The 15,541-nt window shown below is 38.5% G+C and overlaps 1 protein-coding gene across 1 annotated transcript; it reads right to left on the bottom strand.

Annotated features, from left to right (window-relative positions):
* Window positions 1-1,716: 1,716 nt before the first annotated feature.
* On the bottom strand, window positions 1,717-5,110 carry LOC145910198 (alanine--tRNA ligase, cytoplasmic-like). Its single transcript, XM_082997236.1, has 2 exons — window positions 4,929-5,110; window positions 1,717-4,706 (listed from the first exon to the last, which is right to left on the bottom strand). The coding sequence occupies exon 2, from the start codon at window positions 4,697-4,699 to the stop codon at window positions 1,820-1,822; it is 2,880 nt and encodes a 959-aa protein (XP_082853362.1). The 5' UTR covers window positions 4,700-4,706; window positions 4,929-5,110; the 3' UTR covers window positions 1,717-1,819.
* Window positions 5,111-15,541: the final 10,431 nt, after the last annotated feature.

Here is a 15,541-nt window from a genome sequence, read left to right as displayed (position 1 = left end):
CCAAGCTTTTTCGCCACTGCACCTGTCATGCCGTAGAAATCACGGGACATTTGTTTCTCATTTTCCTTATCAGTTCGTCCTCGCAACTCTTTGTTATCTGTGGCTTCAAAAATTGAAAAATTGGAATCTAACCAAAACGATCCTATGCAGGCCTATCACTGTATACTTTCGTATTCACACAAAAAAGCAGCAGCTTTTTACTACAGGATCAGCCTGGCTTTTTATCTGTAATATACAGTAAACACATTAAAATGAAAATGCATTGTTTCAGATAGGAGTTATAATAAAACGCGTGTAGCGCGGCGGTAATCATTTTGTGGGAATGTTTTTTTGTTTAGGCAAAGCGAATATTGTCGAAGAATATAAGCACCAAAAAGAAAAGGAAATTTACGCTTAGGCAAACAAAAGCGTCCCGAAATTCTCCGAAATTAGCGCGTCTGGCAGCTAAATTGCAATGATGTACGCGTTTGCTGTCTCGAAACAAAAGACTCAAAATTAAATTATAATCAGCATGTTCTACGATTTCTCTAGGTAAATTTTGAAAGTACTGCAAAATATTTTGAAATTTACGGAATTTTCCTAACTTAGTAGAACGCACTATCAAAAAACCAAACATCTGAGCTTTAGGGTCCGTTATCTGTCAGTTTCAATACGATCAACACTTATTCGCTGCAGTAAAAATGCACACAACAGTCAAGTTGCTGCCAGGCGCGCTAGTTGCCGTTGATTCGAAACGCTTTACTTTGCCCAAGCGTAAATTTTCGTTTTTGGTGCTTAGATGGTACTTATATATTCTTCGACAATATTCGCTTTACCTAAACTTTCCCACAACAGAATTTAGGACTGCCCTGCACGCGTTTTAGTACACAACTTCTATCTAAACTTCTAAAGCAATGGATTTTCAGCCAATCTTTACCTGCAGCAGTGACGTCAGACCCATTGTTGACGCGAAGTCGGAACCATGAATAGCATGTGAAAAAACCATGCCGCTACTTCGTAAGATCGAATAAATAAAAATTTTGACCACCAGGTATCATGATGAACACTAAACTATTTGTTCTTTCGGTGAAAAAAAAACAACTACACCTTTTCCCGTCAAAAAATTACAATCTTTTGAAACAAAGTCTATTTGTTGTTGTTTTTTCACCTGAAGAACGAATAGTTTAGTATTCACCTCGTAAGATGGCTAAAAACCCCCGCGTTCAAAGTTTTGTTAACTTGCGATTTTTTTGTTAGCTAGCTACCCTCTGGTGCAGATGGGCATAAATAGCCCTGGGGTATGGTTTTGGCAATTATTTGCCAGCTAACTTTGGTGCTATTGTGCAGAGGAGAGATGGGCCATAAAACCACAATGTATAAAATACCTAAACGATTCGTTTTCTGCAAAATCCGGTTACATATTTGTTGCTCTGTTACTCCAAATAATTTCCAACCAAGGGGCATCAAATGCATCTGTCGGGCAACCAATTATGACTAGAATGCGGCCCTTGAACGATTCATTGTTCTGAAAATATAGCCTGCCTTTTTAGTTCAATTTTTTATTGCACCCGGCACTAAGTAGCTACCGGATTCAAAACTGCACGAAACTGTTCATATTCGCCTGTTTAATTAACCCACAATAGCAAAGTTTGTTCCTGGATTATGGTGAGTATGTTGTTGTGATTGAACTAGCATGTGTTATCTCGAGAAAAAATAGCTTGCAAGCACTGCTAACATTTACCAGTGTTTATATTTCTCAACATATGATACAACCTTTTTACGCATTTATACAAGTTAGGTCAACATGAACAGCGGTTACATTTGCAAAACATATGCTACTTTAAAGATTCTCTTTGACAAATTTCAATGCAGTTTCGATTGCATCAGAGAGACCGCTCACATTTTTTCCTGAAGCCTGGCTGCTAGTATCCTTTCCACCACCTTTACCATCTATAACAGCAGTAACAGAATTCACCCAGAATTTGGCATTAAATTGTTTTGAAGTCAGAGATTTTGGAACCTCACACACACAAACAATCCTTGTTGAAGCCTTATTAGTACTGAACAGCATCACCGCTGTTTGAGGAGACTTTGTTCGAAAAAGTTTTATTGATTCATTGAGCAACTTTGTATTTCCATCAGCTTCCATTTCCATAACCACATAAGGGCAGTTGGGGGAAGCAGCAATGTAATTTTCTGTTTGTGCAAGAATAGCTTTTGATATTTGATCTTTTGAGGACCGTTGAACATCACTAATTTGCTTTCGTACTGTTTGAATGGTTTGCCTGAGCTCATCTTTTTTCCACTGAGATATTACTGCGCCATTTAATTCTTCTTCAAAGTCCTTTATTTGCTTACTTTTGCTTTCCAAATCAGAATTTTTAACATCTTTATCAACAATATCCTTTATTTTTTTTTCAAGCACTTTGCATTTTCGTAAACATTTTTTAGCTTCTTCTCCTGTGACCGCCACAACTCTTCGAATACCTTTTGCAATAGCTTCTTCAGACACAATTATTAATTTATTAATGTGACCACTGTTCAAAATGTGTGTTCCACCACAAAATTCAACAGAGGTGTTTGATGCTTCACCAGACTTTGGATTCCCAAGTAGTTTGGACACTGGTATACCAATTGAAATGACTCTAACAGGGTCTGGATATGTTTCATCAAAAATTGCTCGCAAACCTTGTATGGCTTTAGCATTAGACAAATCAGCAATTTCAGCATATATAGGTAACTTTGCTTCAATAAGGTTGTTTGCCACACTCTCTGTCATCTTTAATTCTGAAGTGCTCATTGGAAACTTTGCAGTAAAATCAAATCTTAGCCTTTCTGGTAAAACTAAAGATCCCCTTTGATCAGCTTCTTTTAGCACAACTCGCAAAGCATAATTTAACACATGTGTTCCAGTGTGATTTTTCATGATTCTTTCACGCCTCATCTCATCAACATACAAATTGAGATAATCTCCTATCTGTAAACACCCAACAACCATGCCAATATGAAGAACATACCCACCCTGCAACTGACAGTTGCTGACAGAAAACTCAGTTTGTTCATCATCCACTTTCACCATGAAGCCAGTATCATATATTTGGCCACCTTGTTCAGCATAAAAGCTAGTTACATCAAGTACAAGACCGCATTTCATACCAGTTTCCACCCTATTAACAAATCGGTTATCAAATCGAATACACAAAATTTTTGACTTAATTGAGGCAAGTTTGTAAAGTGAGTTTTGGAATTTATAACCATACTTCGGAAAATCATCTGTTGGTGGCAATTTATTACCTTTTAGTTCTGTGAGAGCATGAATGTCAAGTTTTACAATATCTTTAACAGCAGAAGTAATATTTTGGGACTTTAGTCTAGCTTGTGCCTTTGCTGCACTAAATTCATTAATGTTCAACTTTAAGCCTTGTTCTTCTGCCATGATTTGAGTAAGATCAACTGGAAACCCATATGTATCGTAAAGGAGCCAGGCTGTCTCACCAGGAAAACACTTAGAGTCTTCAGGTAGTGATTTGATTTTTCTGTTCATAATTCTTCTGCCTCTTGATAGAGTTTTCAAAAACAAACTTTCTTCTTCATTTATGATATCAATAATTTGGTATGGGTCTCTGGAAAGTTCTGGAAAAGCTTCTCCCAAAATTTCAATTACAACTGTAACCAATGAGCCAAAAAAACCAGGTTTTGCTTTTAGTTTTTCATGGGCAAATCGTGTTGCCCTTCTAAGGATTCTTCTCAGCACATATCCTCTACCAGTGCTATCAGGCCTCCCACCATCTGCAAGAGCAATGGTGATTGTTCGAATATGATCAGATAGGACTCTGTAAGCCATGTCCAAACCATCTGCATCATCCTGGCCGAGCAGACCAGTGTACTTACGGGTGCCACATCCTTCAGATATTGCATTTATTATAGGCAAAAAAAGGTCGGTGTCATAATTTGACTTTTTTCCTTGGACAACCGAAATAATTCTCTCTAAACCCATACCTGTATCCACATGCTGTTTTGCCAACTTTAACAGCGAGCGGTCATTTTCCCTGTTAAACTGCATGAATACTAAGTTCCAAATCTCTAAAACGTCTGGATCATCTTTGTTAACCAAATGAGATGCATCTCTGTTTCCAATTCTGTCAAAATGTATTTCAGTACAAGGGCCACAAGGTCCAACATCGCCCATTTCCCAAAAGTTGTCTTTCATGTCACCAGGCAGAACCCTTTCAGTTGGTAGTAATTCCAACCAAATTTCCTTGGCCTCAAGATCTGCTTCCAAACCTGCACTTGCATTTCCTTCAAAGTACGTTGCATACAGCCTTTCCGGTGGGACTTTAAGCACCTCTGTAAGAAATTCCCAGGACCAAGTAATACTTTCCTTTTTGAAGTAATCTCCGAACGACCAACATCCAAGCATTTCAAAAAATGTATGATGGTAATTATCCTTCCCAACATCATCAAGATCGTTATGTTTCCCACCAGCACGAATGCACTTCTGTGAATTTACTGCACGCTTTACACATGCCAACGGACTGCTTGGAGATACAGTTCCCAAAAAAATTGCCTTAAACTGATTCATTCCAGCATTTGCAAAAAGTAGTGTTGGATCATCAACTGGTATAACTCCAGAGGAATGAATGTATTGGTGATCATATTTTGTTTGAAAGAAATTTATAAATTTAGCACGTAGTTCTTTGGCAGACATTGAAGAATCCATTTTATTTCTGAAAAGATAGGATATTTAACGTAGTTTCGACTTTAAAATAAAATTAAACCTGGAAATAATTGCCTATGGACACACACTAGAGATTGATTTAATCTAAATGCAGACAAACCTACTGATCACATAGCCAATTGGCTACTTTTTTACACAATTAACCGGAATATGTCATTGTCTAGAATCAGTACAGTAGTATATTTGTTAACAGAAGTGCTAATTTACACACCCATAAGCTGATCTAACATTGTTATGACCCTCATCTACAGCGACAAAGATGCTTTCTCTGGAGCCTGACAAGTCAAGCTGGTGTTACAGCACAATGACCAGAGAAGTTGCTGAGAATTAGCTTTCCTTCATGATTGTTCAACAAAACCAACCTATTGTTTTCAAACAATTAAAGACTGTTGCCAGAGATTACACTTCCGGGTCATGCTATAAAAATTAGATATGAGCATGTCTGTTTTTGGAGTATTAGCATACTTTTTATGATTGCCCAACAAAGGGACAAAATATTTTAAGGTTATGATCACTATTTTTATATCTGCCCTTTGAAACAGGCTGCATTGTGTATATATTAAAAGGCTAAGCTTGCTGCCTTATCTGTCATTTCTCCTCTATTAATAAGTCTTAATTTGGGTGTAACTGGTGTACATAATGTTCTCTACATAGTGGTAGCATTTAAAGCTTACTTTGTGCACAAAATAAAATCATTATACGAGACATACTACTACGTAAATAACACTTAACACATAATTCTGCCCAGCAGGCAGGCACAAATTCAAAACAAAAAGACTGTTTTTGAAAACAAAACACATGACTTTAAAAATTATTCAAAAAAGTGATTAGGGCCTGGTATCACTATTATTCACAGAGCTATAGCCTATGTCAAAATTTAGTTGTAACCAATAAAAGTAAACAGGAAATACATACTTATTTATACCCATATTGCTCCGACAATAAAGTTTTTTTTCAATCAGACATTTGAACGTATGATGCAAAATAATAGGCCACAATTTAGACCAACTTAAAAAGACGCTAAACACAACATTGAATGTGAATCAGGTGCAGGGTAAATGCCATAGGTTAACCATAGAATAACTATTGTCAATCTGGCCAAATAAAATTTAAAAAAATTATAAAAGCGTTCAGCATGACTTGCCACAAATTTCAATCAATGTTTTGAATGTTTATTTTGGGTTTAAAGTTAATTTGATCTCTTCCGGCAAGCAAGTTTATTTCGGGTTTTCTGCAATTGCCAAAACATCTATTTGGCGAACGAGGAATACATTTGAAAAGCTATGTCAAACCAAAGATTTTTTCACATTACATAAATAAATGCTTCACATCGTACCCTAGAGATCACAAAAAATGATGGTAATTCTATTGACGCCATATATAAGCACTTTCTGGGACCAACATTTTTCTAAAAATCGCAATGTACGCAGAGTAAAGTATCAGCTAACGTTCATACCGAAATAAATTGGTAGACATGCGCCGTTTCTAAACGAAATGACTTTTCCTGTAACAGTCGCAACCGCAATAAGGTATAGGCCTACGACGAAATTCCATCGACGTTTTGAAGACTTTCCGTACTAATAATTTTTTCATAATCACGCCCATGTCAAAAAAAGGTTGATAAAAGCGCTATCTTTGTGGTGGCAAGTGGTTGCAAGCTTACAGAAGCTATTCATCAAAATAAAGTTCAGCACAGCTGCTTTGTTGACTGTTACGTCGTAAATATATCAAGCATTTTTCTTCACTGGCACGCAGTGAAGTTGACAAGGGTATTTTATTGTACTTAATGGACTGAAGACTTCATATCCACATAGACTGCCAAATGCACAGATGGCCAGCAGACAATTTAGTGGCAACTATTGCCAGCAGGTCAGACGACCTTCATTGAGACTTATTGTGCCAGCATCATCGAGACAAATTGCCAGAGCAATCACCCTGCACCTCCATCCTATATATGTTTTGTTGAAACTCCGCCCAATTTAAGAAACTCGGTTATGAAAAATGAAATTATTTGAATTTCCTGCAAACGGATCGCTGGCAGTCGCACCAGGAATATGTGACGTATAGGAAGAACAAAAGTTGCACTCAAACAATTGAAACGTGTTTTGAGCACTCAAAGCAACTAAAACGACCAGATGTCAACAAAAACTTTAAAGATTTAATTGGAGCGAAAGTGCCTTATTAACAATACGCCGCTAAATGATGGCCTTCCAGTACACCACAATCTATTTCGACAACTTTTTTACAAACGCAGGAAAACAGTAAGTTTAGGCTCATGTGGTCCCCTCGCCAAACTTTTGGGGGTCTGATGCGTTCATAGTTGAAAGGTCTCGGGCCCGGCGTTGCTGACGACGCTGTCTGTCCAAAGTGTAATCATTGAATCCTAATCACTGTCTGCACGTGCGTCGGGATCGCCTTCCGATCTCTGGTGCAAACTCAAAACGAGGACATTTCCTGCATTGGAGTTTTCGCAGTCGTACAAGGAACCATGATTGGAAGTTTACACCGTGCTTTCCACGCGTACGTTACGTTCAATTGCCGATACCTTTATTTTAGAGGGATTTCAGGTATAGGTTCCGGAATAAATGTTTTTAGGAGGCTTTCATCGGCGATGACGCGACATCAACTTTGTCGAGAAAGTCTCTGTCTGAAACCATGCTGGCTACTGGTCCCGTCACCGTTGGTCTGCTCTTCGACTAAGTTCGATCTGAGACAAAAACGGAGATCTGGATTGATCTGTGAGACCACATTGAGATCAGTTAGTCCGAAACCTATATGATCTGTTTATTTATGCAATGAGTCGCAAATATATAACACGATATCTAAGACAAAGCAGGAACAAAGAGATAATTGCGGCGATTACGCGACAGAGAAGACTTAAAAGAAGTAGCGCAAGTTAAATTTGTTGTTCGGAAGAATTTGAGCCATTTTCGGGCGGTTTCAGTGGGGTTTTGGGCGTATTAAAATGAAGTAGTTACTACCTGAGCAGTGGGGCGATCCCGCCAATCATGCCATTGCATGAAACATTACTGCGTTGTCTGATTATAGTGTTAGAGATCCCCTACGCATACATGAAGGTTGCCTGGCAAGTTGTGCGCTTGTGCACCAGTGTACCTTAGCCACATACCCTGTGAAATCGCCGAGCTCCTCTAGCTCAGTTGGTATAACGTTAGCTTGGTTAGCCCAGAGTCGTGCGTTCAAAACTCACCGGGAGATTGATTTTTCAAATCTCGCTCCGACTTGTCAGGAAAAAGTGGCTGATATAGCTAGACTACGAAATCTGTATTTTTATTTTGAGCTACAAAAAATGAAATTTTGCAGAAAAATGAGTCGTTAAAGTATCCTATCAATTGTTCTATGCAATTAAGGCCTCTCTCTCGTGTATAGTAATTTTTTAACTTTAAATAATAATATTAGGTCCCTATAAAAGTCACAAAACTTAGCAACGATTATTAGTAAACAAGTGGAATAACTGACAGGTGCATTGTTGCACATGACCTTAAAAGCAGCATTTCGTTGATTTATTTGCCATATAGGTCCATGAAACTATTATATGAGAACGAAAATACATGTAAAGTCGAAGAACAAAAATCAAAGGTGGCACACTGAAACAACAGGATGCTTACAAAAGCCCCAAAAGGTTTAGTGGTGGCTGGGTGAAGTTTTGAACAAGGCGTTGGTAAAGATGGCGTTCGAGTATATACCACACAACAAACACAAAGACAGGTAAGTATTTTTTTCATTCTAAGCATAGATTCGTCACCTACAAAGTTGCCACTGACCTCCATTGTTTTTACAAGGCAGGGAAGAAAAAAGCTCTCCAAAATAAAAGCTCGGCATATATATTAGGGTTGCTATTGTTGACGGAAAAGCCATTTCGTTAGAAAACAGCGCTTCGCTACCATTTTATTTTGTTATGGGCGTTTAGCTGATGCTGTACTCTTTTTAGCATTCTTTCAAAAAAATATTAGTCCCGGAAAGTGTTTACAACGCCAATAAAATTACCATCATTTTTTGTGAAGTCTCGGATACGATGTGAAGTATTTATTTATGTTGTATAAAGAAATCTTTGGTTTGACATAGCATTTAAAATGTTTTCCTTGTTGGCCAGATAGACGTTTGGCAATTTGTTTGCCGGAAAAGACCAAATTACTTCAAACCCAAAATAAACATTCAAAACATTTTTTGAACGATGTGGCAAGTCATGCGGAACGATTATTTTATTTCACCAGAATGACAATAGTCTTTTTTCATAGGCTATGGAAAGTATGACACGTGGTTGAATCCATGAGACCAACGTCCACAGAAAACACAATTTAACCAACCCATTGTTATATAGGATAGCCGCCTTTTGTGTCCATAATAATACAGCGGACATAGGCCAAATTATAGAAAAGCGTTTATTTGCAGAAAGTGTAAAGCTACAGAAAAATTTCTTTAGTCGTAATTAATAAAAATTTTTGGTTTAATTTATTTGGCCATGAGAATTCGGTGAAAACGTAGCGATTTTCGTCAACATTTGCTTGAATACGCACTAGATCTATTGTAATGAGCGCAGCTTTAACTGATACAGTATTGTTCTCACGCAGATACGAGTTTCTGACATCGCTTACGTACCCACTGCCCTCGTACAGATTGTAACAGCGGTTGAGTATGATCCCGGCATCAAACAATTTGTAGAGTACGTTAGCCCTGAAATGATGCCAAAGTCCAGGAATTTAATAGCATAACATGTGTTATGTTTCAGGGCAAAGGGCATTACAACATCCTGGAAACAAGTAGTTGGTTGGTTGTTTTGGTTACAAATTTAAATGTGTTTATGTTTGTGATGTTGTGTATTTCAACAGCATATTTTTACACTGGTAATTCAACCAGTGGTGAAATTTTATGGAAAAAAAAACGAAGGACATTGTCAATGAGGTTGCAATAAGAGATTTCACAGTCAAGGTGGTGATTAGTGACATGGGTGTGCAATGCGTTATTTTTAAAACGTCTACACAAAATAATAACACTGCCGTATATCTGACTCCTGATAATAAAGGCTACTCTCTAACCCAAAGTCAATCGATCAGTTTAATCATAGAATACTAAAACATGGAATGAAACTTCGTGGGGAAGTGCGCCGTCAAGCATGAGTAACACTTTACGCGAAATCGAAAATGCATTGGGTTAAATGCGATTTTGGCGTTTTTAAGGGGCTTAAAACCCTATAAAATAGGACAAAATTTATCACTTTTTTAAAGAAACAAGAAGTTTTATTCCTTATCTTTTGAAATATGGGGATGATTTTGAATAAATCGTGTCGCATCATTTTTTACGGTGATTTGCTGTCTACTCTGCCTTTGGGGACAAAATATGAACAAATAATTGCGCGTGGCATTAGTTTGACGTAAATTTTGTCACCAAAACATTAGTTGATTTTTTTGGCATACGTGTAGTTAATGGTGAATTGTGGAACATTGTCTGCTTATAGGAAATCCTCACTGAGGTGGCCCAGCTAATGGCCTGACGCAAATAGCGCTGAGCAAGGTCGCAGATACACACACCACACTACTAATTTTTTTGCCCTTTCGAAAAAAATCCTTGCATATTTTTAAATAGGGGTCATGGCCAGGAAAAGCATGAAACTGATAATTTACTTGATTCGCGTATGAAGTTTTGTCCCACATTTTTGTGACATGAATTCACATGAACTAAGCTGTCATTTTTATGTTATATGACATTTGTTGCTGCTATTTCCAAAACAAACATTTTTTACCACACTAGTGGCTCAAACTTACTGCTCGTGTACTTTTTTCATGACATTTTCTTGTAGCGTAAATATTTTATGAGAGGACGAATAACTCGCGTAAGCCCATTATTTTCGGAAGTTTACCACCTGTATGGCGTGACGGGCTTTTACTGCAGCATTATTTCAAAACTGGCATTTAGGATAAAAAAGATATTACATTTTTTTGTTATATACACGCAGATTTTAAATTATACTGTTCCGCATTTTATTTTCGGATTATGATGTAAATAAACTGAATTGAATTGAATTGAATTGGAATTTTAAGTTACACGCGGGTCGTTCTTTTCTGAATACACACTTACACGTACTTATTTTTTTTCTATGGACCCAAAAGAAAATGTAAGCATTTATTGTGAATGCTACAATGCGATTGAATTGTGGTTCACTTTTGATATAAAATATCTCTTTTTCTGACGCAGCACGCAATTTTTATAAACGTGTTTAGTTTCACATACACTTTTGATGGTTGTGTCGTTTATTTTGCAGTTTTTTGGACTCATACAAAGCTACATGTGCCTGAGCAACTGCCAACAACACACCAGACCTCGAGACCATGTTTACTACATCATTAATTCACCTTCGATCACAACTATGCCGACAATGTGCGAATTTTATTTTATTCGTTGCTTTTAAATGAATTAAGGGTAAACGTTTCTCGAATTGGTCAAAAACTTTTCCAAATTTTCTGGTGTGCATTTAATTAATAACAAAACACTTATTGGCGGAAGGCATATGTATTTTTTGTATTGGATTTTAATACAAAATAACCGTAAATGCCCTGAAGCACGTTTCAAACTTTTCCCCTGACACGTAAGGACGTTGTTGTCATTGTTTTAGTGCGTGCCTTGTTACGTTTGCGTGTCACTGCGAAACCAGTTTCTAACACTATGTAACCTGGCTTAAAGGCAAGTCTTATTATAATAAGTATAGTGCCTTTTTTTTCATATAACGTGCCTGCGTTCTGTTACCATGTCTATGTCTACCCGGACCCGGCCGGATAATACACTTAATTTTACCGGATAGTTGGGAAAGCATTTTTGTCCTAAAATTGGACAAACATTCGCAAATTACTCGTTTTTGGGACCCGGTCTGTGATACTCGCCGACTTCCGATTTTTCGGATGTTTGTTATTGAGGTTTTTCATGACGTGTTATACCATATTAATAAATGCCCACGTTTATTTGTCCCACCCATGATAAGCTAACCTTAACATAGCATTCTGTTTGGCAATCAAACATTTTTGCCATGCCGATAAAATACACGAATCGGTGTTATCAAACAGCCGGATCCAAATTATCCGGCTGGATTTGATTCATTCTAATTTGAAACTGGGAACATCACTAGTACCAAACAACAGAGACGAACCACCGTGGAGCGCACTATGGCCAAACAAACTGCTTGGTAACCGATAGTGCATGGATAGATAAGACCTGGTTGAAACAGTGTGTACACCCTGTCTGCACCTTTCAATTATTATGGCTTTTTCTGCACATATTTGAAATGTTTGTTTTTATTATTACAGCATGACACATGTACGGTTTCAATGTTATGGTTGCAAGTGGGGTTTACGTGATGCTTTGCTATGGTCACCGTAATCAGAACCATTTATGAACGAATCTCAACGTTAGATTTAAGATTAATAACGTCAGCAAAGCGTGTCCGTGACTTTTCTCTTCGCAACCTGGAGATGTCGTTCATATGTTCGCAGCATAATCGTTAAAACTGTCTTTAAACTTTTCACCGAAAAGTGGTAGGCCAATGTTGGGTTCGATTGTTTTCATCAAATAAACGAGAGTTATTCCGGCAACGGAAATCGCTTCTTTAAACGGATTTACACCAAGCGCCTCATAAAAACTGCCATTTTTGGAAACAACTTCTAAAATCGTAACGACATCGCGATTATTGTACCAAACCAGACAGTCCTTGAGCGTCTCTGGTAATCGACATCTGAAATGCCGGTTCGGATGAGAGAACTATAGAATGCGGTCTTTCAATTTTTCAATGCTTTTCACATATTTATAGGGGTAACTTCCCATCAGCAACTTGCATTTAAATGCGCGCAACAACTTGTCACAGGAACAGTTTGCCACCACGCAATTCCGCAAGTCAAAAAATTCAAAGCACCTTGTTTTTTTTTGAAAAATATTAATTGTTACGTTTCACTACATTTAAAATTGTATCAGTGTTTAGAGCATGAATCAGAAACCTTTTTGCGAGATTTAAATCGTAGGATCCTCCATTATATGTGAGAATTGGAATGTTTGTTACATAAAAATGAAGGTCACACTTCAGCCATACCGAAGGGTGGTTGCCTTTCACAGCTGACCCCAATTAATGTTACCAACTGTTTGTTGACGTTAGAAAAACGACCAAGCATAAGATTTAAGGCGGTGATAGCCAACAAAACGGTCCACCAAATCTTGACTATCACCGGTAGTTAAAAACATTTCGGGCTTTCAAAACCGGGGAAGAACATACAAACACACTTAATGGTAATTGTTCTGTAATCCACTTGGTTTTCGGTGTCGTTTTTGGAAGACCTTCGGTGAAGAAATCACTCTTAAAGTCAAAAAAAGGGAAACCGGTTTAGCGACGGATCGACAAAAACCCAAGCATTCCTAAGCCTGTCGAACACACTTCCCATAGTAGATAAAATCCCGAAAAATTCTCTTTCGTAACCAAAGTACACGATGCTTGGTGCCGCTCACAATTAATACGACTTGGAAAAGAAGTCAAATAAACACAGCAACAAGTACATGCTATATCGGTAATCAAAGTAAAATATGTTTTATACAAGTTAAGGTTTAAAATACCGGTCTCTTTTTTCCCCTTAAACGGTCCACACTATGCCAAATGAGTTTACACTTTAATTCTTCAACGCCAATTAATTGCCAGACATTGATTTTGACAAAAAAGGAGGCCTCAAAACCGGGCAAATCAGCGAGGGTGACACCTGGGAACTTTGTACATTCTAGACCGGTGTGTTGGGAAAATTGTTGGCACAGTTTATGTGTCCCAGACATATGCTCGCTTGAACTATTTTGGGATCGAAAAAAGCGCCAGGCAACGAAAAAAACACAGGTTATGCTCATAATAATGTTTGCTATCGTTGGTTTTGTTTAGCTGACACAAACCACTATTTTGCGAGACATGATAAGGCGAGACATGACACCTCATCCAATAAGTGGACTTGACGTACAATACACCAAATGTGCACCCAAGCTTCTTTTCGACTTTATAAAGTCCATTATAAACTAAAAAAATACTGCCCCAATTAATCAACAAGACCGTATTATGGGGTATGTTTTAAGGCGGTTGATACTTTATTGCTTTCACAACAGCATTCGACTTGCCGCTAATGTGCCGGACATCCGTAGTGAACTCTGAAAAAGAAGAAAGTTGACGTTGCTGGAGAGCAGACCAAGGATCGGCAGCCTTTTTGAATGCGAAAGTAAGGGGTTTGTGGTCGGTGTACGCAGTAAACTTGCGCCCTTCCAGAAAATAGCGAATGTGCCTAATGGCCAGGTGCAGCGCAAGAAGCTGTACTTCGTTTCCTGCTTTCTTAACAGACGGCTGAAGAAAGCAAGAGGGGCCCAATGACCTTCGGAAAATTGTTTAAGGACTGCACCAACAGCGTTCGCAGAGGCATCTGTCGCGAGTGCGATGCAGGCTTGCCACTGTGGATGATATAAGAGCGTAGGATTGGCGAGAGTGTCTTTAGCCTTATCGAAAGCCCTCTGCAGGTCGACCGACCACACCAGTTGTTTAGGTTTGCCCGCTAAAGCACCATAGAGCGGTTTCATAATATTGGGCACGAACCTGTGGTAGAAATTGACTACCCCTGAAAGTTCCTGTAAACCTTTGATGGTGGTCGGCACAAGGAAGTTCCACACAGCGTCAACTTTGCACCAGAGGGATGTTAGTTGACAAAAAAAAACATCGCGGTTATAAGATTGTTTTGCAAAAGAACAGCTTGGGCCAAGGTTTGTGCAAGGTTTTATCGACGAAAGTGTGTGGCGCGTATGCATATGGCTTGGTGGCTTGAACGAGCGGCGGGCGACGGTCGGGTTGGAGTAAGTTATCGTTAAATTTTGCATAGCCACGCTGGCTGAATATGTTAAATTTTGATTTCATTCGATAGCAGGAGGGTATAAGATTGTTTTTGCAAAAGAACAGCTTGGGCCAAAGTTTGTGCAAGGTTTTATCGACGAAAGTGTACATCGGACCACCTTTTTTTCATGTTTATAAAATATGAATTCATATTTCTTCACTTCCCCTATCGAATTTTTCAAATATTTTAATATCGTTTGAAAAGTTTAAGCGCGTAGAATACTCTGCTTTAAAATTTTTGCCAGCGAATTTTGTTTTCGCAACTTATGTCATAATACGCATATCATATTCATAACCAAATATGAATATGTTTTTTTAAAATAATTTTGGTATCGTTACAAACTTCAGCCTATGAGCTATATCGTGTACAAATATCATGTCGCTACCTCGTAAGGTGGTCGAGTAACGCGCGTTCAAACTTTTCTTAACTGGCGATTTTTTTTTAACCAACATCCCTCTGCTCGAGATGTTCCAGTGGGCTCCATGAGTTGGACTTGCGACAGGAAAGTCGTCCAGATAGACATAAAGAAAATCCAAACATTGACAAATGGAGTCCATCAGCCTTTGGAAAGTTTGAGCCGCATTTTTCAATCCAAACGGGGTTCGAAGAAACTCAAACAGGCCGAATGGCGTGATTATAGCTGTCTTCGGAATGTCAGCTTCAGCCACAGGAACCTGGTGATAGCCACGTATATATACCAAGTCTACCTTTGAAAAGAACAACCCGCGAGACGTGCGGTGAAATCATGTATATGCGGTATTGAATATCGATCGGCCTGTGTGGCGCCGTAAAGGCGACGATAATCGCCACAAGGGCGCCACCCACCGGAAGGCTTATCCACGATGTGGAGAGGGGATGCCCAAGGGCTGGCTGATCGGCGCACTATGCCCAAATCCAGCATCTTTTGAAACTCGGTTTAAGC

This window comes from Ascidia mentula, chromosome 8 (genome assembly GCF_947561715.1).
Source record: "Ascidia mentula chromosome 8, kaAscMent1.1, whole genome shotgun sequence".
NCBI classification, from domain to species: domain Eukaryota; kingdom Metazoa; phylum Chordata; class Ascidiacea; order Phlebobranchia; family Ascidiidae; genus Ascidia; species Ascidia mentula.
This window is presented reverse-complemented; position numbering and strand designations above follow the sequence as displayed.